Raw genomic sequence first — 24,244 nt, 5'->3', positions numbered from 1 at the left:
ATTTTAGAAATAAAATGCATTTCTAATGGAATGAGTATAAACAGTTAATAAAGCTGTGACCGATCCTCACCCATCCAGTTGTAAGAGTTACATGATTGTATTGTCAATGAAAGGGGGGCGTTAAGGGGCTGAGCTTCTGGGTTTGGTTAGGGGTCCCCACAGTCTGCCTAGGCTAGATGCATTTAAAAATCATTATTAGATACACAGGCGGTGCAGCTTGCTTCGCAGCTGGGTTACTACGCTGACTAGCAGACACTGAAGCTTTGGAGCAGACCTCTGAGTAAACAGCTCTTCAGACTCAACCATCTGTGTTACCCCAAGCCATAGTGTATGTACTTTCTTACGGTTAAAAGGGGGAGGGGAGACCCACCTCTAATTGACGATGGCAACGTCACGTAAAACAAAGCAAGGGGACTCCAAAAAGAGTCTCCATTTTTTCCAAAAATTTGTGGCACAGACACCACTTAAGTGGCATCAATTGCCCCAGAGTTGCTTAAAACGGTGGGTTAGAATGAGTACCACACACTGCTACTATGCCCAAAATTATTTTCCAGACAAGATGCAGCTAAAAATTATTAGTAATTTGCAAGCTGGTGGAGCTTAGTATAGATGGCATAATAGAATGAATACTGCACACTGCTACAGGCCCAAAATTATTTTCCAGACAAGATGCAGCTAAAAATTATTAGTAATTTGCAAGCTGGTGGAGCTTAGTATAGATGGCATAATAGAATGAGTACCGCACACTGCTACAGGCCCAAAATGATTTTCCAGACAAGATGCAGCTAAAAATTATTAGTAATTTGAAAGCTTAAAACGGTTGGTGAGGTGATTTTACGAAATCCTCAAGCTTTTACTCTCCCCAGGATGACACAGGGGTAGAAAAGTCCTTGCGGATCCATGATTTGTTCATCTTTATGAACGTGAGTCTGTCTACATTCTCAGTGGACAGCCGCGTGCGCTTATCTGTCAGCACACCACCAGCAGCGCTGAACACACGTTCAGAGAGAACGCTGGCTTCGGGGCATGACAAGATCTCCAAGGCGTAAGTGGCGAGCTCCGGCCATTTATCCAGATTGGAAGCCCAAAAAGAGCAAGGGTCCAGTGACACAGTCATGGCTTCGATGTTCACTTGGAGATACTCCTGTACCATCGTCTCTAGGCGTTGACTATGTGTCAGACTTCTTGTCTCCTGTGGCCTTGCAAAGGATGGGCTAAAAAAGCTGTGAAATGATTCCGCCAAATTGCTGTTACCAGCAGATACTGTGTTTCTGTTACGGTTTGAGTGATGAACACTCGACAGTCCCACGGTTGGCAACTTAGAACTGTGAGATTCACTACATGCACCACTGGTGTTTTGTGGAAAAGCACATGTAAGATTCTGCAACAGTCTCTGCTGATACTCCTGTATGCGTGAATCCCTTTCTATGGCAGGAGTTATTTCGGCAAATTTACTTTTGTACCGGGGATCTAAGAGTGTGGCAACCCAGTAGTCAGGATTATTTCGAATTCTGACAATTCGAGGGTCATGTTGCAGGTAGTGCAGCAAGAAGGCACTCATGTGTCTTGCACATCCAGGAGCACCAAGTCCCTGTTGTGTTGGTGGCGAGGTAACAATCATGCTTCCTTCCTCTGCCCTCTCCCCCCAACCTCGCACAACAGAAATGTGATCAAGGTCTCCCTCATCTGATGAGTCTTCCATCAGCTTGTCCTTCACTTCTTCCTGGGCTCCTGCACCTTCCTCACTAGTTGGGCTGCTACCATGCGCCCTGGTAAATCCATCTCCCCCACCCTCACATGCCTGCCGCCTTGGTGCTGCCGACCGTCTGGACCTTGCAGATGTTAGCCCTTCCGCATACAACTCCTCCTCCTCTACTTCCTCCACCTCCTCTTGTCGCACCACCAGACTCCAAATTCTGTTTAACATGTGCTCCAGCATGTAAATCACCGGAATAGTCATGCTGATAATGGCATCGTCAGCACTAAACATCTTCGTCGCCATTTCAAAACTGTGCAGAAGGGTGCATAGGCCCCTGATCTGAGACCACTCCTCCAGCGTGATTTGCCCCACCTCTGGATACCGTTGGCCCAGGCTATACGTCAGAACGTATTGGACCAGGGCTTGTCGGTGCTGCCACAGTCGCTGCAACATGTGCAGAGTTGAATTCCACCGAGTAGGCACATCGCATTTTAGCCGGTGAAGTGGTAGGCCCAATGACTTCTGTAGAGATGTAAGTCGCTGAGCTGCGGGATGCGAATGGCGTAAGTTTGCACACAGCGACCGTGCCCTCTGCAGAAAGCCATCTAGTCCGGGATAGCGGGCTAAAAATTGCTGGACAACCAGGTTCAACACGTGAGCCATACAAGGCACGTGTGTGACATTGCCCCGGCGAAGGGCCGCTCCGAGGTTTGCAGCATTGTCGCACACGGCCTTCCCAGGTTTCAGGTCCAGTGGAGACAACCATTCATGAAACTGGTTTTCCAAAGCTGACCACAACTCCTCAGCTGTGTGACTCACATTTCCCAGACATTTCAAAGTAAAAACTGCCTGATGACATTGAGCCCTGCTGCCAGCATAGTAAGGAGGTGTGCAGGATCCCTTCTGCACAGATAGAAAGCATGTGGCATAACCAGACAGGCTTTGGGTGCAGGTGGAGGACCAAGAGGAGGTTGAGGAGGCAGAAGCAGTGGAGGAACTTCGAGATAAAGAGGATTGACGCACAACTCATGAGGACGGCAAGACTTGGACAGCAGCCCCTTGTCCTGCTGTCACCATAGTTACCCAGTGCCCAGTCAGCGACATGTAACGCCCCTGTGCATGCCTACTCATCCAAGTGTCTGTGGTGAAATGCACCCTGTCACACACAGAGTTTCTCAAAGAAGTGGTGATGTTGTGTGCAATATGCTGGTGGAGCGCAGGCACACCTTTCTTTGAGAAGTAGTGCCGACTGGGCATCTAGTACTGGGGCACTGCGATGGACATAACGTCTCGAAAATCCTCTGTGTCCACCAGGCGGAAAGGCAGTATTTCTGTAGCCAAGAACTTGCAGATGGTGAAATTCAACCTCTTAGCTTTCTCATGGCTAGGAGGAAATGGTCTTTTACTTGTCCACATCTGAGGGACCGAGGGCTGGCTGTTGTGCTTAGACGGGGTTGAGCAGGGTGTCCCCGGCAAACTGCTGGTCTGTGAGGAAGATGCAGGCGGAAAGGTTAGTTTGCCTTGATCCAAAGGTGGTGCTCTCGATGTCGGAGAGCGCTCAACACCAGCTGGTGTTTCCACTTCCAAATGAAATGATGACCTGCCATTCACGTTGGCTGTTGCGTGTAAAGAGGTGGCAGGTCTGTGTCCCAAAACAGGTGTGACTGCTGTCCCCCCAGTCACAGAGGATGAAGAGGCCGTGGATGCACAAGAAGGGGTAGACAGTGGTTGGCCCGGCCCGCTAGGCCGCATTGTAGCACATTGAGCTTCCCACTGCAACTTATGCTTCATATCCATGTGAGGGTTCATGCATGAAATACTCAAACTATGTATTTTTTGGCCTCTACTTAGCTTTTGGTGACAAATGTTACAGATAACACGAGTTGGGTCATCCTTATCGATCTGAAAAAATGCCCAGGCTATGCAAGGCTTAGCACCCATGCGACCTGAAGAGCCACCACGACTTGTGGTCAGAGGCAGAGTTGTGTTTGAGGATGCAGTTGTTGACATGCTTCCAGTACTACGTCTCTGTCCAGGAAGGCGCAACCTGACCTCGTCGTCACTAGCATCCTCCTCCACCTCCTCTGCTGACCTCATCGACTGGCTGACTGAGGGTTGACAGTAAGTGGGATCTGCAACCTCGTCATCATCACCCTGTGTGTTCTCACACCCGTCGTTCTCAGAGCCAACCTCTTCCTGCCCTGACAAAAAACTCAAGTTGTCGCTCCAATCAGGTATTTGAGTCTCATCATCGTCTTCCTCATTGTCTCCACCAACAAGAGTTACAGTTTGGGAACGAGGGTCTACATTATGGTCAGAACCTTCTGCGTCTGGTTCTGGATCCGACTCATAAAGATTCTGGACATCAGTGCAGATCATTTCCTCGTCTGGATTCACAGAAGCTCTGGAGCCGACCTCTGATTCCCAGGCTATAGTATGAGTAAAGAGCTCTGCAGATTCAACCATCTGTTCTACCCCATACTCAGACGGGCAGCTGGAGACTTGGGAGCTGTGAGGAAGCAAGTGCGATTGGGGTGACACCTCTGAGGACTGGAGTATTTGTGATGTTGAAGTTGAGGTGGAGGAGAGCCCACTTAAAAGAGCACTTGATATCCGTTGAAGCACCTGCTGTTTTTGTGCCTCATCTGGAATTTGTAGCGATTGGCGTAGCCGTAAGAAAGGGATCGTATCACATTGTCCGCTAAAAGAAGTAGACATCTTAGTTTGGCTGGAAGATGGTCTTTCTTCTGCAGATGTTACTGTTGCTTTAACACCTACCCCACGGTCACAACCTTTTTTTCCCTTCCCAACACGCCTATTCCCCTTTCCACCAGCAGCAGGCCTTTTTCCACTCATTTTGGTGATTAACTAATTGACAACTCTGGAGTTGTTTGCACCAAAAACGATGGATGGGAACCGAGCAGAGCTGAGTGGCCAAATTGTGGTATTAGCCCAAAAGGATTGGCTGGGTTAGATGCAGTAAAACAATTTTATTACATACACAGGTGGTGGAGCTAAGTATAGATGGACTAATAGAATGAGTCCCACACACTGCTACAAGCCTAAAATTATTTTCCGAGCTAGATGCAGATAAAATTATTTGTAATTTGCAAGCTGGAGGAGCTTAGTATAGATGGACTAAGAATAAGTCCCACACACTGCTACAAGCCCAAAATTATTTTCCGAGCTAGATGCAGATAAAAATTATTTGTAATTTGCAAGCTGGAGGAGCTTAGTATAGATGGACTAAGAATAAGTCCCACACACTGCTACAAGCCCAAAATTATTTTCCGAGCTAGATGCAGATAAAAATTATTTGTAATTTGCAAGCTGGTGGAGCTTAGTATAGATGGACTAAGAATAAGTCCCACACACTGCTACAAGCCGAAAATTATTTTCCGAGCTAGATGCAGATAAAATTTATTTGTAATTTGCAAGCTGGAGGAGCTTAGTATAGATGGACTAAGAATAAGTCCCACACACTGCTACAAGCCCAAAATTATTTTCCGAGTTAGATGCAGATAAAAATTATTTGTAATTTGCAAGCTGCAGGAGCTTAGTATAGATGGACTAAGAATAAGTCCCACACACTGCTACAAGCCCAAAATTATTTTCCGAGCTAGATGCAGATAAAAATTATTTGATGCTGTGAAAAACACTTGCACAGCACCGGCACAGACCTTCCTGGCATAAAGTCCTAGGAAATGCTGTAAAATAGTCCTCAAAAGGACTGCAATTACAATTAGTCCCTACTCCCAACCTATCTATTTAAGAGCACAGACCTGCCTGCTAAAGGTCGTAGGAAATGCTGTAACCTAGTCCTCAAAATGACTGCAATCACAAATATTCCCTACTCCCAAGCTATCTGTATATTTCAGAGAAAATTGGCTTGAAATTAACACTGAAAGTATAGCGCATACAGCAACAGCGGTGCCGTCTAACACGCAGCTGCAGCAGTGAGAAAATGGTGGCGACGGGGAAAATGGCTGGGTCTTATAGGGCAAGGATATGTGACATACACTGCCAATGATACATGCCCTTGCTTGTGTGAAAAAAAGCAGTTCGCTCCATGTGTGCGCTTCTGATAGGCTGACAGATTGCACCTCCCCACTGTAAATGCGGGAAAGAGAAAAAAAATGGAGCTCTTCATTATTTCTGCAGAGATCCATCCCCTGCCCCTCCCCCCACCCCGCTGTACACTCAAACTGCGTATTAACATTGATTATCAGCATTACTGTGAAAAAATCCAGTTATGATTTTGGTGCACGAACAGTTATCAAACATAACCTCGAACAGCCGGATTTTTTTCAAATCGTTTTTGTTCGCCGAACGGCTCGAACACTGCTCAAAACAGCTCGAATTTGAGATTGGCGAACAGTTCGAGTCGAACACCGCTCATCTCTAATCGCGGCCTCCAGACTTTGAGGCGGTGAGTGGTGCACCAACATGTCCTTTACAGAATCCACTAGTCCATCCAGGAACATGCTCCACAAGGCTGCATTATTCCACCCCACCTCGACAGTGTTAGAACCTTGCTCTTAGGTTTTTTTTTTTCCTTTGCTGGTCACATGACCTTGTTGGCCTATTTAAGCCTGCTCCGCCCTTCTGGCTTTGCTGGACTTCATTGTATAACTACTTTCTAGCTAGCCTGTGCTCTGTATCTTTCTCTGTTAGTTTGCTTGGTCTACGGACCTCTATGTTCTATATATTTTGTTTGTTCGTCTGTCTGCTACTATTTCTGTTAGGAGGTGTCCCATATTCCTCCCAGTCCTTAGTACTTGTAGGGATTCCTTCCCCACATCTATAGGTCTCCGTACAGACTAGCTTAGGACTTTAGCAGGTCTGATCGCAGGATCAGGTTCCCTGTTACATCGTAGGGATTCAGCTGAGTTCTATCGTAGGGACAGATCTCCTCTCTTTCCTTAGCTCTGGTAGCAGAACATAACAGTAAGTCCAGCCTGCAAATTCTCTAAGGAAAGATTTTTCTGTTCCATCATGGTGTCGGTTCAGGATTTGGCTCATCGCCTGCAGGGACTCTCTCTGGAGGTGGCCGAGCTCCGTCAGCACGTGAGTAACTGTCCTGGAGCACATTTCTTGGAGCCTAAGGTATGTTTGCCGGATTTATTTTTTGGTGAACATCGAGAATTTTTTTCATTTAAAAATGCTTGCTTATTGTATTTTCGTTTGAGACCCAAGTCCTCTGGGGATGAATCCCAGCGCATAGGGTTCATAATGTCACTTTTGCGCAAAGAGCCTCAGGAGTGGGCCTTTTCTTCGCAACCTAGTGATACATGCTTCAGATCAGTGGATAGTTTTTTTTCTGCTTTGGGACTATTATATGATGATCCTGACCGTGTCGCATCAGCTGAGACTGAGTTGAGACGTTTGAAACAGGGATCAGGTAATGTGGAAAAATATTGTACTCATTTCCGTCGTTGGTCTACTCAAATAGGGTGGAACGATTCTGCTTTGAAAAGTCTATTTCTTGCTGGGCTCAGTGAAAGGGTTAAAGACCTGCTAATTGCTTATCCTACACCTGAAGATTTGCAACAGGCTATGCAATTAGCTATACGGGTGGATAGGAGACTGCGTGCAAGGGTTAATGAGAGCAAATCCTCTGCTATGTCAGTTTCTGGTTATGAGAATGTGTGTACTAACAGTGGTGAACCGATGGAGATTGGATCGGTGGCACCTCGCTCTCAAGAAAAAGACCGTCGATTTTCTGAAGGCTTGTGTTTCTATTGCGGAAAATCTAGTCATTTGATTAAAGGCTGTGAGCTTCGTATGAAGAAAGAAAAAAAAATGGTCAGTCATGCCCGTATTGCCTGTTTAAATTCCAAGGGTGTATTTTTAGCTGCTTCCACGATTGCTCAGGAAAAATTAATGGAATTTCGGGTGTTTGTTGATTGTGGGTCTACTCTGAATGTAATTGATGGGGGATTCTTGGAAAGACTCAATTTAAAACCCGAACCTTTATCATCCCCCATTGCTGTGGTTTCTGTGGATGGTTCCCCTTTGAAGAATATTACTCTCAAGGTCTGTGAATTTCCTCTCACTATTAATGGTGTTCACCATGAGAAATTGGATTTGGTAGTTTTGAATAACTTGCCTTCTCCAGTAATATTGGGATTGCCCTGGTTAAAATTTCACAATCCTGTACTGGATTGGTCTACCAGTGAAATTAAATCCTGGAGCCATAAATGTTATGACAAGTGTTGTAACGGGCGTATTGCAGCTTTGGATAGGGGAGAATTGCCTGTTCCTATTCAGGATTTTTGGAGAGTTTTTTCTGAGAAGGAATCGCAGGTTTTGCCTCCCCATAGAGACTATGATTGTTCTATTGAATTTGTCCCTGGAGCGACTCTTCCTAAAAGTCGTTTATTTAACCTTACTATTCCTGAGAGGAAGGCTTTGGAGGAATACATACAGACAAGTTTGGCCGCCGGTCACATTAGGCCCTCTAAGTCTCCTGTGGCGGTTGGATTTTTTTTTGTAAAAAAAAAGGACGGCGGTTTACGTCCTTGTCTGGATTTTCGTGAGATTAACAAAATTACTGTACGCAATCCTTACCCACTGCCATTGATTCCTGATCTGTTTAACCAGTTAATGGGGGCCAAGTGGTTCTCTAAAATTGACCTTAAGGGGGCATACAATCTGTTGCGCATGAAGGAGGGTGATGAATGGAAGACTGCTTTTAACACTCCTGTGGGTCATTTTGAGAATCTGGTTATGCCTTTTGGTCTTACTAATGCTCCTGCATTTTTTCAGAATCTTATTAATGACATCCTGAGACCTTTGATCGGCAAAAATGTGGTTGTGTATTTGGATGACATTTTGATTTATTCGCCGGATCTGGAGTCTCATTGGCGGAGCGTACGTGAGGTATTACAGTTATTAATGGACAATTCGCTTTTTGCTAAGCTGGAGAAATGTGAGTTCGCTGTACAGAGAATTAGTTTTTTGGGCTACATTATCTCCAGTGAAGGTTTTGAGATGGACCCGGTTAAAGTTCAAGCTGTACAGGAATGGCCTAGGCCTATTGGTTTGAAATCGATACAGAGGTTTTTAGGTTTCGCCAATTATTACAGAAAATTCATAAAAAATTTTTCTAGTATTGTCAAACCTCTGACCGATCTCACCAGGAAAGGTGCTGATGCGGTTCAGTGGTCTTCTGAGGCCATTGAAGCTTTTGTGTATCTCAAGGAGAGGTTCACCTCTGCTCCCATCCTTATGCAGCCTGATGTGACTAAGCCGTTTTTGGTTGAGGTTGATGCTTCCTCTGTGGGGGTTGGCGCAGTATTGTCTCAGGATAATGGGGATGGATTACATCCCTGTGCCTTTTTTTCAAAAAAATTTTTCAGAGACTGAACTGAATTACGATATTGGTAATCGGGAATTATTGGCTATTAAACTCGCATTTGAACACTGGCGTCACTTCTTGGAAGGTGCGGAATTTCCCGTTCAGGTTCTTACGGATCATAAAAATCTGATATATCTTGATGCTGCCAAGCGCCTGAATGCCCGTCAGGCTAGGTGGGCACTGTTTTTCTCGCGGTTTAATTTCTCCGTTACTTACATCCCTGGTACTAAGAATGTTAAGGCGGATGCCTTGTCTCGCAGTTTTTCTCCCATAGTCGGTGCTGAGAAAGAGGAGAACATTTTACAAGAAGGTGTTGTGATAGCTGCTTTGGACTCCGTTTTGGAAGATGAGATTCTTAAAGCACAAGAGAATGCCCCATCTAACACTCCCCATGGGAGGTTGTTTGTGCCTGGGACCTTTAGGAGAGATTTATTTGTTGAGTGTCACGAATCTCGGTTGGCAGGTCATCCCGGAATCTCTGAGACCAAGAGACTGGTGGGTCGCAGTTTTTGGTGGCCTGGATGGCAGAAGGAAGTCATTAAGTGGGTGCGTCAATGTACTATATGTGCTAGATCTAAGTCCTCACATACTCCTGCTGCGGGGTTGCTTTGTCCTTTGGAGGTTCCCAGTGCTCCTTGGACACATTTGGCTATGGACTTTATAACTGACCTTCCCCCCTCTGAGGGTTTTACTGTCATCTGGGTGGTCGTGGACCGTTTTAGCAAGATGTGTCACTTGGTTCCCTTTGTCAAACTGCCCTGCGCTAAAACTCTCGCTAAGGCCTTTGTCAAGGAAATTGTCAGACTTCATGGCGTTCCTACTGACATTGTTTCTGATAGGGGTCCTCAGTTCGTGGCTCGTTTTTGGCGTGCCTTTTGTGACAGGTTGGGAGTTCATTTATCGTTCTCGTCCGGATATCATCCTGAATCTAATGGCCAGACAGAAAGGAAAAACCAGGATGTTGAGCAGTTCTTGCGTTGTTTTGTGGCAGACAATCAAGAGGGGTGGTCTGAGTTTCTGCCACTTGCTGAATTTGCTCTGAACAATCATACATCTTCTTCTGCTGGTTGTTCGCCTTTTTTTTGTTGCTCTGGGAGACATCCGTCGTTTGGGTCGTTCTCCAAGTTGGGATCTGCCGTGCCTGAGGAGGAGAATTTTTCCGGTGATTTGGAGAGAGTTTGGACTGATGTGCGTGGTAATCTTCAGGAGGCCAACAGAAAATCTAAGGACTACTTTGATAGGAAACAACAGGAGGTTTTGTTCGCTGTTGGTGACATGGTTTGGTTGTCCTCTAGGAATCTGCGGTTGAGGATTCCTTCTAAGAAATTGGGTCCCAAGTTTGTAGGGCCCTTTAAGGTGCTTCAGGTTGTCAACCAATCTCCTGTTAGGTTGGAGTTTCCTACCTCCTGGAGAATTAATCCGGTATTTCATGTCTCTCTGTTGAAAAAAGCTGTTGTATCGGATTGTGACGCCTCTGCCTCTGTTCCTCCGGTGGTGGAGGACGGGGAATATGAAATTTCTCGCATCCTTAACTCTAGACTGTATAGAGGTAGTTTGCAGTATCTTGTGGCCTGGAAAGGTTTCGGACCCGAGGATAACTCTTGGGTGAGGTCGGATGATGTTTCCGCGTCCAGACTTAGAGCGTTTCACAGGAGATTTCCTGATAAGCCTGGTCCTAGGGGATCCGGAGGATCCTCTTAGAAGGGGGGGTACTGTTAGAACCTTGCTCTTAGGTTTTTTTTTTCCTTTGCTGGTCACATGACCTTGTTGGCCTATTTAAGCCTGCTCCGCCCTTCTGGCTTTGCTGGACTTCATTGTATAACTACTTTCTAGCTAGCCTGTGCTCTGTATCTTTCTCTGTTAGTTTGCTTGGTCTACGGACCTCTATGTTCTATATATTTTGTTTGTTCGTCTGTCTGCTACTATTTCTGTTAGGAGGTGTCCCATATTCCTCCCAGTCCTTAGTACTTGTAGGGATTCCTTCCCCACATCTATAGGTCTCCGTACAGACTAGCTTAGGACTTTAGCAGGTCTGATCGCAGGATCAGGTTCCCTGTTACATCGTAGGGATTCAGCTGAGTTCTATCGTAGGGACAGATCTCCTCTCTTTCCTTAGCTCTGGTAGCAGAACATAACAGACAGACCACTGTGTGAATTGAGAACAATAATCCTCCGCCAGGAGGCTAACCTGAAGGAGTGCTCTGAGGTTAGATCCAGCAATAGTGGCTCTATCTAGTGCACTAAAAAATTCCTCAACAGAGTGACGGGCTAGGGAATCATCTGCCAGAGTAAAGGCCCATGTCTAGGGATCCCCTCTAAGTAGGGAGATAACCAGCCCCCCCTGGGACCTCCCGTCCCCTGAAGACATGGGTCTAAGCTGAAAATATAACTTGCAATTTTCCCAAAAATTAAGAAATTGCTTCCGATGTCTCAAAGAAAAAATCTGGCAATGGAACTTTAGACTCATGGGATCTTCCTGCCCCAACCATAGGGTCCAGTACATGGGGAATAGAAGTTACCCCATGAGAGTGCGCTTCAGTACTTAACTGATTCAGGGCTTGGGTATGATGACCTACAGTAGCAGCCAAATCCTGAAATATGCTAAGCAGATTCTGCATCTGCTCCACCAGCTGACCGTCTGGATCCATTCAAACTGGCCTGATTATTATGGAATGCTAAGCAATGGTGAAATGACCCACTGCTAGCCTGCAAGAACAGTGTGTTGGTCACACTTGGCGCTAGCCGTTGCACTGCCGCACGTCCTTGAGGGCCGGGTATACTCTTCACCAGCCTCCCAGACCTGGCAAGTGGGGACTTTAGCAGAGCCCTTCCCAGGCAGAAAACAGCACGGCAGCTGGTGACCAAACACAAACAGCAGACAGGGCAATCACACCAGAACCAAAGAACCGCAGTGCAACTGCAAAAACTAAGGTAAACAATGAAAAACCAATCACAGACATCAAAGCATGAACCACCTCATAAACAAAGAAACACTGACCTTAACTGCCCACTAGAACTGAAATAATCAGCAATGGAAAGGAGGAAATGGCAGATTTAAATCTGCCTCCCACCAGTCACCTGACCAATGCCCAATCTCCACCCCCACACCACAGAGACACTGGAGGAGGGGAGTGGAGACTGGAGGGAACCTTTAACCATCTGACTGCCCCAGCAGGTATGGCGCCCCGCACCCGTTGGCAGCAGCTAACACCAGGGGACACGGCATCCCGGGGTCCCTGTACAGCATAATTGCTAGGAGTCTATCTCATAGAATGCAATATCTGGACTGAGTGAGCACCCCCGTAAGATCCGCCCCCTGGAGGTAACACCCCACTCCCATGGCCAGTGAAGGGCGACAGGTGACCCACTGGAGACCCGGAGCCCACCCAGAAGCATGAGGGGTCCGTTCAGGTACGGAGCAAACATTCCTGACAATGGCAATACAATAAAGCTAATCCTTGTGTGAATGCACTGGCCAATCTGCAGGTTTAAGAGATTAATTTGCCAATGGCAAATTCCAGCCACATATTCATTGTTTTTGTTTGGTTAGACCTCAACATTATGGACACAAATTCATTGGTATGCCTTTGCATTTGCATATATTCTTCAATAACTTTTTTATACTGATTTTTTAAAAGAACTATCCACTAGACCTTTTGAATCAGTTAGGACCCAGCTAGGGCTATTAAAATGTATTGGGATGTTGGCATATTTAGTATGCTGAAAGATTTTTCTGGATTCTATACACTGACAGAGCATCATTGGCTTTGTGTAAATTGAGTATTAAAAAGGTCTTCCCATTACCTAGTAGTAGTCTAATTAATCTGTGGACCACCTAATCTCTACCAAATATCCTAGTGAACTAATTGTTTCTCTATTAACCTTACTTTTTTCTATCTTCCATCTACTTATTTGAACCACTGACTGTGCCATTGTACTCCAGAAATGTGGAACATCTGTGCACAGTGCTGACAAGTCATTGCTCTGCCACAATTTCTTAGCGCCACTCTTCATGCTTTCTACTACTTAAGCATAGGCATCTTTAGTTTCAACAGCAGACGCTATGCAGCAGTAAGAGTCAATAATTTGGGAAGTTTAGAACTTTACTCCAGACGTGTGGTCATCAAAATGTAAAGCTGAAGGTACAGTTGTGCTCAAAAGTTTACATACCCCGGCAGATTTTTTCCTTTCTTGGCCTTGTTTCAGAGAATATAAATGATAACAAAAAAAAATTTTCTTCACTCATGGTTATTGGTTGAGTGAAGCCATTTATTGTCAAAACTACTGTGTTTTCTCTTTTTTTTCCCCATGAGTGGAAAAAAAGTTTTTTTGTTATCATTCATATTCTCTGAAACAAGGCCAAGAAAGGACAAATTCTGCCGGGGTATATAAACTTTAGAGCACAACTGTAGATGTAACTGTATGCAACCAAATTTAGCCACAAAGAGAAACATAAAGTACAAGTAAGTATGGAACAATGCAATACCACAAATTTATTATGCAGCATAATATATATTACAAACATATTAATTTGAGATCATAAATCAATGTATCCCTATGTATTTTCATGGATGTGATGGGGACATGACTATCTGGTACCTACTACTATATAAGTATTACACATTCTTCTCCAACCGCTTATTAGTGCAGCTTTCTACACAGGCTGCACAGCGCTACTTTTCCCTAAGTGTCCATCAGATCCTCCAATTAAAAAACACATAGGAAAAACATTTTTTAATTGGAGGAGGCTGATGGACAGGTCTGATAACATGTCCCACCATAAGCAGCCATTTTGAGGACACAAAAAATGTGCAGTCTGTGAGTCAGGTGGCACCAACAAGGACAGGAGGTAAATTTATTTTAAAATCAAGATAAAGTGGCCAATTGATCGAATAGGAAAACCCCTTTAACCTATACTGTCTATAAAAGTCATCATAGTTCACATCCAGTAGTCATTAGTTGTTCCAAGAGGAATAAATAACACAAAAAGAGGCTCCTAAATGGTTCCTCTATGAAAAACACAAGTATTTACTGTAATAGACATGTCAGGAGAATTGACAGGTCTCATTTAAATAAAAATCAGATCCTGATGGATCCTTTATGAGACCTTTCTAGCAATAGCTGTTGACAGCTTTTCATTAAGCATTGTTTTAACATACAGAAAAAAAAAAGAGAACTGTGATCGTAACCTAAGTGTCTAAATGTATTATAGACCTTATTCAATGTAACGTATTGAGAAATTCTATAGCACAAGCCTATGTTTTTCATTAAAGCACATATTTTATTTTCCTTCTGGATATTGTCAGCGGCACAGTAGGACTCGGCATGCAATACTACCTTAAGCTTTTTCACCAGGTTCATATAAGCCCTTTTGTTCTCCTCTGAAGTTCCTTGACAGACACTGGAGAGATCAGAAGCGAGGGTCCCATTAATAAGGACACCCAGCATATCAAGAACAGTTGTGAATAATTCACTGTGAAAGAAAGAAAAGACACATGAGCTTTTTTCATTACCTGGAGAGAAAATAGCAACAAGTGTGCTTTGTGTTTTTGTGTTACCCCTGTACTGCCCGAGGGGGGAAATCATTAGGCAGAAAATGTGAAATGTTCTCAAAATATGAGTTAATTGTTTGGTTATTGAAGTCATTCCAGATGTTGTAATTCTCATATATTTGTTCATTTATTTGTATATTTTGACTAGATTTGGCCGGTTCAGCAAATAGGTTTTAAGATAATACTATTTCCATGGATCACAAAACTGTACAGTACAGTCTGATACTGGCCAACTTTTGGGAAGAGACATCTGGGAGATATTGAAAAGAATGCAAAATATTTTACCTTAGTCATTTACACCAATGGCATGTGAACTACTTTCATCACAACTCAAAATGAATACAGACCTCAGGGACCCACTAAGATAATACAGACCCCTGGAAATGGTTGGAAATGACTAAATAACTATAGACCTCAAACTCCATCGCCTTAGCTACTACAGACTAAATCCCCTAAATACATACCCCTGACAAAACCCCTAAGTGACCGGACTCATTTTTTTAAATCTGACCAGTGTCATTTTATGTAGTAATAACTCTGGAATGTTTCTACATTTCCTATTCATTTTGAGACTGTTTTTTTCCTTTCTAATAATGATAAATTTAGGTTGATATGTTTCGCATTTCTTTAAAAAAATATCAGAAATTTGACAAATTTAAAAAAAATAGCAATTTTTAAACTTTGAATGACTATCCCTTTAATCCCAATAGTCATACCACACAAAAACATTAAGAAATAACATTTCCCTCATGTCTGCTTTACATCAGCATCATTTGTAAAATGTTGTTTTATTTTGTTAGCATTTTAGAAGTTTAAAAATGTAGCAGTCATTTTTCTTTTTTTCAAGGAAGTTTACAAAACTTAGTTTTTTAGGGACCTGTTCAGTTTGAGGTGACTTTGGGGGTCCTATATATTGGAAACCACCTTAAACTGATAACATTTTAAAAGCCGCCCCCATCAACGTATTCAAAATTGCTTTCAGGTAGTTCATTAACCCTTCAGGTGATTTTTAGGAATTAATGCAAAGTGGCATGACATGAATGAAAAAGTTTATTTTTACCACCTACATTTTGATAACTTCTGAACAGGCCGCTATAGTCGGCAGACTCTAAGGCCGTTATTTGGCCATGAACTGCCATGGGAAACATCAGGACCACACAATCAAGATCTCAGGGTGCCAATGGGGTTAAAAAGGGAGCCCCCACACTCTGATAAATATTTCGATTCTGTAGTCACTATTGACAGCCGCATCTAAGGGGTTAAATGGCCATGGTCAGTGCCAACACTGATCGTGGCTGATGCAGCAGGGTGTCAGCTATAGTGTACTGCTGATAGCTGCTGGATTGTCACTTGTCAGGGGATGCTAGTCTCATTTATCGCAGGTCAGTAAAAAGATGTATTGGTGGTCACTAAGGGGTTAAATAAACCGAGACCCCAGATGAAATTTTCAAAGTATAGAGACACTAGACCTATAGAAAAAACAGAGATCTCAAACCAAACACCCTAAATAATTACAAATTCTACACCAGATTCTGCACCTCTTATCCTATGGAAATACTCTACTTGGGCCACCAAGTCACACAAGGCTTCACAGACTTAGCCAGAGCAGAAAATGGTTAAGAAAAAGTGAGAAAACTAACAGCGAAGGGAGTCCGAAATCAGGACAATCCCATAACATTTTAATATACCAACGAAGTAGAAAGGCAAATGTTGTCTTCTTGAGTACTTTTTCTTTTCTTTCAGATTTGAAATATCCTTGCGTTACCTGCCACTCTGGTCCTTAACGGTCCAACATAATTAATATGACCACTGCAATCACACCGGTCTCAATGGTGTTGATTGTATATAACCGCAGAGGTCAGTGATTGGCTGTAGGGGTCATACATGATGTGGTGATAGATGGGGCATTATCACTGCATGACTGGTGATGATCTAAGGCGGCAGGGATTTCAAGAGAGAAGAAATGGTCATATCTGTGTTTATAATATAGCTATGTTTTTATATAATATTCATTTCCTACTCTTTGGTAACTCTTGAAAACCCATTAAAGTGCATATGTCATCTTAATCTGTATGGCCACCACACTAGAAAAACGGCTACCGCTTTATTCCTCCCAGCCGCCTCCGACTTTCATTCACAGAGATGTGCCGGCACTGCCTCACAGTGAATACTGGCTGTAAGCACGCCCTGGCACATTGACTGACACCCATTGCTGCACTAATATGCTGCAGAGATGGCTGACAGTCAATATGCCACGGCGTGCTTACAGCCGGCACTCTCTATATAGCTGCACTAGCAAACCTATATGCCTGAAAACCGGAGGCTGCCGGGAAAAATAAAGTTCATTTTCTCCCAGTAGCCGAACTTTCAGCGCAGTGGCCATGCAGCTTTAGAACGCAATTAATTTGCAATCTATCTCCATATCCACAGATTAATAGCATTTGGGAACATGACAGGTTCCCTTTAAACCTGAGGAGGCAGGTGTACTTAGTTTCAAAATCCATGCCAGAATTACTGTATAATCCTAATATTAAAATACGTATTTTTTAAATCCAGTTACAGAATGAAATAGCTCATGAGTGCAAGTGTATTTAGTCTGAACCCATCCAGCCTCTCTGACAGCTGAAGCTTATAAATGAGCATTGTGAGATTTCAGTAGCAGCAGGGAGGAGGGGCACTGAGGAGCTGTCAACTTAGGCAAGAGTCCTGGCACATTTAGCTTAGCCCTTTATTTTATATAATATGTGGACATTTGTGCTGTGCAAAACAATAAAAAATGTAATGGTATTTCCAACTGAAGAATCCAATGTAAATATCTATTTATGCATTTAATTATTTATTTACCTTAATTAAACTTTATTAGGAAGATATTCAGAGATACAAAAAAGTAAATGACAATTTACATCCTAATTTTCAAAGAAAAAGAAAATACCATATGATAGCACAAGATAAGAACACCATTGTTCAATCAATGAAATGAGAAAATGCAGAAAAAAATAACAAAAACATAAAAAATCTAAGTATAAACAATCTGTGAATAAAGATAACTACCCAGAACTTACTTGTTTGTTTGTATGTCAACTGTCCCTGAAGTAATAATCTGAAGAAGCAAAACAGCCCAATCTGCCGTCCATTGTGTGCTTCTCTGCACCGTGTCAAACATGCCCCCAACCTTTGGCCAAGAAAAGCAGAATATATTGTAAATGAGGACCAGATGCATGATTTTATTACAAAGATACAATGTATCCTTGATATCCAGAGTGTTCCTGAAGTCTCATACAGCATTTGATAAGAAAATGGTATTTCTTTTTCTAATCATTCTTGTAATCTCCTTTATATTAAACACAGCTGTGTAAGTTACTTAGACTTCTGTACAGGGGCTGATTTACTTATTATGGATTCTCTAGTGTCAGTACCTCTAGTCTTGTCTCTACCTCTAATATAGGTAGAGACAAGTCCAATCCGGCGCCGCCACCGGCCGGCTTCTCCCTGCACCTCTCCACTTGATTGACAGGTCTCTCCTTTTGTACACACATGAGAGTGAACTGTCGGTCAACTAGAGCAGTGGCAGTATTGGGAGAAGTAAAAAAAAATAATCAGTTCACCTTCCAGGGAGGACAATTCAGTGTGAAAGCCATTTGTATTCACATAGGAATCCTGGTCAACCTTGTTTGATCAGAGTGTGGTGCACGTGTAGGAACACACCAGGCTGGTATCAAGGTCAAAAGTGGTAGAAAGGTCCATTAGGACTGGGCTCCAGGACCAATGGGAAAATTACATAGTTACATAGTTTATAAGGCCGAAAAAAGACAAGCGTCCATCCAGTTCAGCCTATTTCTTGTGCACTGCAGCTATTCCGCAGCGTTGATCCAGGGGAAGGCAACAAAAACCCATGCGGTATAGGCCAATTTACATCATTGAGGAAAAATTCACTTCCCGACACCAATCTGGCAGTCAGGTTAAATCCCTGGATTAATTAACTATCACTAAGCATAAGATGTAATTTTATTGTTCTCAAGAAAGGCGTCCAGGCCTCTCTTGAACTCATTAAGTGAGTTGGACATCACCACTTCCTCTCCCAGAGAGTTCCAGAGTCTCACGGCTCTGACCGTAAAGAATCCCCTTCTATGCTGGTGCAGGAACCTCCTTTCCTCCAGACGCATAGTGTGCCCCCTCGTCTTTGTCACCATCCTTGGTATAAACAGGTCATGGGAGAGATCTCTGTACTGCCCCCTCATGTATTTATACATGTTTATGAGGTCTCCCCTAAGCCTTCACTTTTCCAACGTAAATAGGCCTAATTTTGACAACCTCTCTGGGTATTCTAGTCCCTCCATTCCCTTTATTACCTTAGTCGCCCTCCTTTGTACCCTCTCTAGCTCCAATATGTCTTTCCTGAGCACCGGAGCCCAGAACTGTGCACAATATTCTAAGTGCGGCCTTACCAGAGCTTTATACAGAGGAAGAACAATGTTCTCATCACATGCCCCTATTCCTCTTCTGATGCATGCCATGACTCTATTTGCCTTCGCAGCTGCTGCCTGACACTGTGCACTCCAATTTAATTTGCTATTAACCCAGACGCCCAGGTCCTTCTCCATGTCAGATTTCCCCAACGGTTTCCCATTTAATATGTATGGATGACTGCTGTTTTTCTTTCCCATGTGCATGACCTTACATTTATCGGCATTGAACCCCATTTGCCATTTTTTGTTAAAACATAACTTTTAATACGCAAATAAAAACATGGTGTGAAAAAGCAACTAATAAAAAAGATTAAGGATTACACTATCAATAAGGCCACGTTCATAAATTCCGTACTTGGTCAGTATTTTACATTAGCATTTGTAAGCCAAAACCAGGAGCGGGTGATAAATACAGAAGTGGTGACGAGTTTCTATTATACTTTTCCTATGATTGTTCCACCCCTGGTTTTAGCTTACAAATACTGATGTAACATACTGACCAAATACTCAATGTGTGAACGTGGCCAAAGGGTTGCTAAACCAAAATGTGTAAGCTCATGGATCCTTAATCTTTTTTATCTTTTTACTTTTTCTCACGTTTTTAATTGCACAGTAACAGTTATGTTTTAACTTGTTCCCATTGGTGCTGTAGCCTAGTCCTCATGGACCCTTCTTCCAATGGTGGGAGAAGCCAGATGGGGATGGCACTGGACTAGTCACGTCTCTTTGGTTCCTGGTTGGATCTTCAAACTATGTCTTCTTGAAAAGCTAGCACATTTCAGAGGACATCATACCTGGCTGTAATCATTCAGCCAGGTCCTGACTTATGGTGCCTGTTGTTTTGTCAATTCAATGAATAAGGGCAATTTGTGGATCAGGGCCCACACCATCACCGTCCCTCACATGTACACAATCCCGAAGATGGGGCTTTGCAGTGTCCTTTAGAGTGGAGCTATGGCACAGACCTTGGCTATCTCTGATAGTCCCACAGAGAGTGAAAAGAGGTTGTAAGCATGCACAGCTCTCGGTATCAGATGCGGTCCCAATGGTTGGATCCCCACTGATCCACGTTTTCACCTATGCTTTTAACTTTATATGTTGGGAATAACCCATTAAACATGGCAAGAAGCATAAGTGCTGTTACTATTTTATTTACATTTTTAATGGCCCCAATATCCAAGTTGTTGCTGAACATAAGTAAGGGCAGGAGGCTATCATATAAGGGAAGGATATTTAGGAAGGACATACGGTAAGTTCTGTATTGTTAGGATACTGTATGTACAACCCCATATACTAGTCTAAAAGTACACCACTTGCTGTTTCCATTAATATAATGTTTGTACAATGGACTCGGGCTAAAAATGTATTAATAAACTAAAATAATGATGTGAATGATAATCTGTGAACAGAGCTGCTAAATATGGTGGCGCCACATAGACAATGGGAAATAAATAATAATGCAAGTAGCAGTGCTAATGTTACCAAATTAAGCCGTAGCTGAAGAGCTTCGTGCTTCATCTGCCGGGCTTTCACATCATCCTGATACTTCTCTTCTCTCCAGTTACTCAGAATCTAGATTTGTGATGAAAGTACAAAGAGTTAAATTCATATTCGGACAGTAAAATAAAACCATCACATATCAAGATAGAAATATTCACATACATTTTTTTCACCCAGTCAATTCTAACTATTCACTGATAAACCCCATTTTTCCACTAATCTGGGCCTGGTTCACAACGAGCTTGGCACAAAAATATCACAGCAACAATTAGATGGCATGTTGGATGGGGATTTAATGAAACACATCCAGGAAGACCAAGTGTGTGATGTCAAAAGTAAAAATTCCAAATGCAGTCATAAGAAAAACTAAGTAACATTGTGGTTAAAAGATGTATAAAAACAGATAAAGTAACGAGGAAAAATAAGCACACCTTCTTTGAATTCTATATAATTGTACATGTATAATGACATAAAAAACATTGGGACTTTAGAAGGTCTTGAAATTAGGTAAATACAGGATGGGCCACTTATATGGATACACCTAAATTAAATGGGAATGGTTGGTGATATCAACTTCCTGTTTGTGGCACATTAGTATATGGGAGGGGGAAAACGTTTCCAGATGGGTAGTGACCATGGTGGCCATTTTGGATCCAACTTTATTTTTTTCAATGGGAAGAGGGTCATGTGACACATCAAACTTATTGAGAATTTCATAAGAAAAACAATGTTGTGCTTGGTTTTAACGTAACTTTATTCTTTCATGAGTTATTTACAAGTTTATGACCACTTATAAAGTGTGTTCAAAGTGCTGCCCATTGTGTTGGATTGTCAATGCAACCACAATGCTAGCACAGACTTCCAGTATCCGTTGTTTCAGATGCTGCACATCTCGTATCTTCACAGCATAGACAATTGCCTTTAGATGACCCCAAAGATAAAAGCCTAAGGGGGTCATATCGGGAGACCTTGGTGACCATTCAACTGGCCCACGACGACCAATCCACTTTCCAGGAAACTGTTCATGTAGGAATGCTCGGATCTGACACCCATAATATGGTGGTGCACCTTCTTGTTGGAAAAACTCAGGGAACGTGCCATCTTCAGTGCATAAAGAGGGCAACACATCATCATGTAGCAATTTCAGATATCCAGTGGCATTGAGGTTTCCATTGATGAAGAATGGCCCCACTATCTTTGTACCCCATATACCACACCATACCATCAATTTTTGTGTTCCAACAGTCTTGGAGGGATCTATCCACTGTGGGTTAGTGTCAGACCAATAGCGGTGGTTTTGTTTGTTAACTTCACCATTCACAAAAAAGTTTGCCTCATCACTGAACATAATGTTCTGTGTAAACTGAGGGTCCTGTTTTTTGTTTTGCCCATTCAGCAAATTCAGTGCGCCGATCTGGGTCATCCTCGTTCAGATGCTGCAGCAGCTGGATTTTGTAAGGGTGCCATTTGTGAGTAGCTAATATCCGCCGAAGGGATGTTCGATTGATGCCACTCTCCAGTGACATGCGGCAAGTGCTACGCTGTGGGCTCCTGCTGAATGAAGCTAGGACAGCCACTGATGTTTCTTCATTAGTGACAGTTTTCTTACGTCCACATTTTGGCAAATCCAACACTGAACCTGTTTCACGAAATTTGGCAAGCAGTTTGCTAACTGTAGCATGGAGATGGGTGGTCTCGTAGGGTGTCTTGCATTGAAATCTGCTGCAATGACCCGGGTACTGCGTTCACCAGACATCAACACAATTTATATCCGCTCCTCACGTGTTAACCTCTGCAACATGTCAATGGCTGTAAACAAAGAGAAACTTGTAAATAACTCATGGAAGAATAAAGTTACGTTAAAACCAAGCACATCATTGTTTTTCTTATGAAATTCTCAATAAGTTTCATGTGTCACTGACACTCTTCCCATTGAAAAAAATAAAGTTGGATCTAAAATGGCCATCTTCAAAATGGCCGCCATGGTCACCACCCATCTGGAAAAGTTTTCCCCCTCCCATATACTAATGTGCCACAAACAGGAAGTTGATATCACCAACCATTCCCATTTTATTTAGGTGTATCCATATAAATGGCCCACCCTGTACAACCTCAGATGATTAACACATGGCAAATTAAACCATGCCATTATTTATTTAACAAAAACTGCTAAATTCAGAAGCAGTTTGAGAAAATGTAAGTACATCCCACAAATCAATAGCTTTTAGAATCATCTTTAGCAGCAATAATGAAGCCATTGAAATTATCAACCTCTCACAGGCTTCTGGAGGCAATTTTGCCCACTCTTCTTTACAACGTTGCTTAACAACCTCTGGGATGTCGATAGACTTTAAATTTCGGGCAGTCCACTTTTCTTCCTGCACTGATGTTCTAAAACATCAATGCAGTCGAAGCAGTTTTCGCAAGATCCTCCAACCGTGGGGGAGGGCAACTGCTATGACACTCAGCCAGACTTCCCATAGAGGAGATAGACATGGTTTATTACCATGTTTACCTTCTCCATCTCTGTATACACAGCACTGAAGCAGCGCTTTTGTATACAGATTTGGAAGCACTTACCCTGCTTCATCCTCCTGACCCAGTGAATATGTGATTACTGGGTGTAGGGAGGGATCAGTAGCTGCTGAGTCAGCTACTGTAGTCAGCTTTGCTATGCAGCCAGGAGACTAAAATTCCCTTGTAGCTTATATACCAGCCCTAGCTACAAGATAATTCAGCAAAATAAAAAAAGTGTTGATATGTTAAAAACCCCTCCTCCCCCATATCCACCCTCCAAAGGTCTTTTAAGACTTTCTCGGAGCACATTGTGTAAAATAAATAAAAAAATAAATCAAAATAGCAAAAATAAAATATAAAAAAGCAGAAATAAAAAAAAGACAACTAAAAAGAAGAGTTTGTGGAGACTGAACTGAACTTCGCACCATGTGATATATTGTATTGAGTAAAAAAAAAAACTGGGGAGAAAGCAGTGCAAATAGGGTCTTATCAAAAAACAATTAAAATAATAATCAGATTATGCTAACCTGATCCATAGGTAAAAGGGGTTCTGAAACAATGTTAAGCTGCTGCGGATCCACATTTATCAATGATTAGTGTTGAGCGAGCATGCTCGACACTGCTCGGTACTCACCCAAGCATTTCACTACTCGGGATGTTCGGCGAGCACCGAGCATTTTTGGGTTACTCGGGCGGGAGCTTGGGTCTCTGCCCTGCATGTTTGGCGCTTTTTATAGAGCCAATGATCATGCAGGGATTGCCAGCCAGTCACTGTTATGCCGCAGCCATGTTGGTTGTGGACATTACAGTGATTGGCTGGCCGCACAGCATCACCTCGAGTATTTAATACCGGGCGCCGCCATCTTGGACACAGTCGCTCCGGATAAGACAGTGTAGGGAGAGTGCTGCTGAGCTAGGGAGAGATTTATACTGCGTAATAGGTAGTGTAGGGTCTCTACAGCCTGCAAAATCAAACAAACACTCCTTCTGAGGACTAATATCCATCCCAGATATCAGGCAGCCAGGCAGGCAGGCTGTATAGCAGACGCAGTGGTCATACCAACAAACACTGCATTACAGTCCTGTGTGCTGCTGCTGCTCAAATTGCTAGACTTAGCCCCAGGTCTCAGGGGCCAGGAAAAATCCTTTT

At 43.1% G+C, this 24,244-nt stretch overlaps 1 protein-coding gene across 1 annotated transcript in view; it reads right to left on the bottom strand.

The window, feature by feature from the left end:
- MED12L (mediator complex subunit 12L) overlaps positions 1-24,244 on the bottom strand; it is a 981,938-nt gene that overhangs the window by 131,259 nt on the left and 826,435 nt on the right. The window contains exons 33-35 of the mRNA XM_073674721.1: positions 20,560-20,649; positions 17,674-17,783; positions 14,397-14,532 (exon numbers count right to left, since the gene is read on the bottom strand). Coding sequence (XP_073530822.1) covers positions 14,397-14,532; positions 17,674-17,783; positions 20,560-20,649 — 336 coding nt within the window. The remainder of the gene's footprint in view (positions 1-14,396; positions 14,533-17,673; positions 17,784-20,559; positions 20,650-24,244) is intronic.

The sequence above is a fragment of the Phyllobates terribilis genome, unplaced genomic scaffold (assembly GCF_046119375.1).
Source record: "Phyllobates terribilis strain yellow unplaced genomic scaffold, ASM4611937v1 Scaffold_3__8_contigs__length_932513732, whole genome shotgun sequence".
NCBI classification, from domain to species: Eukaryota; Metazoa; Chordata; class Amphibia; order Anura; family Dendrobatidae; genus Phyllobates; species Phyllobates terribilis.
Note: the sequence above shows the minus strand (reverse complement) of the source record. Positions and strands in the feature narration are given on the sequence as shown.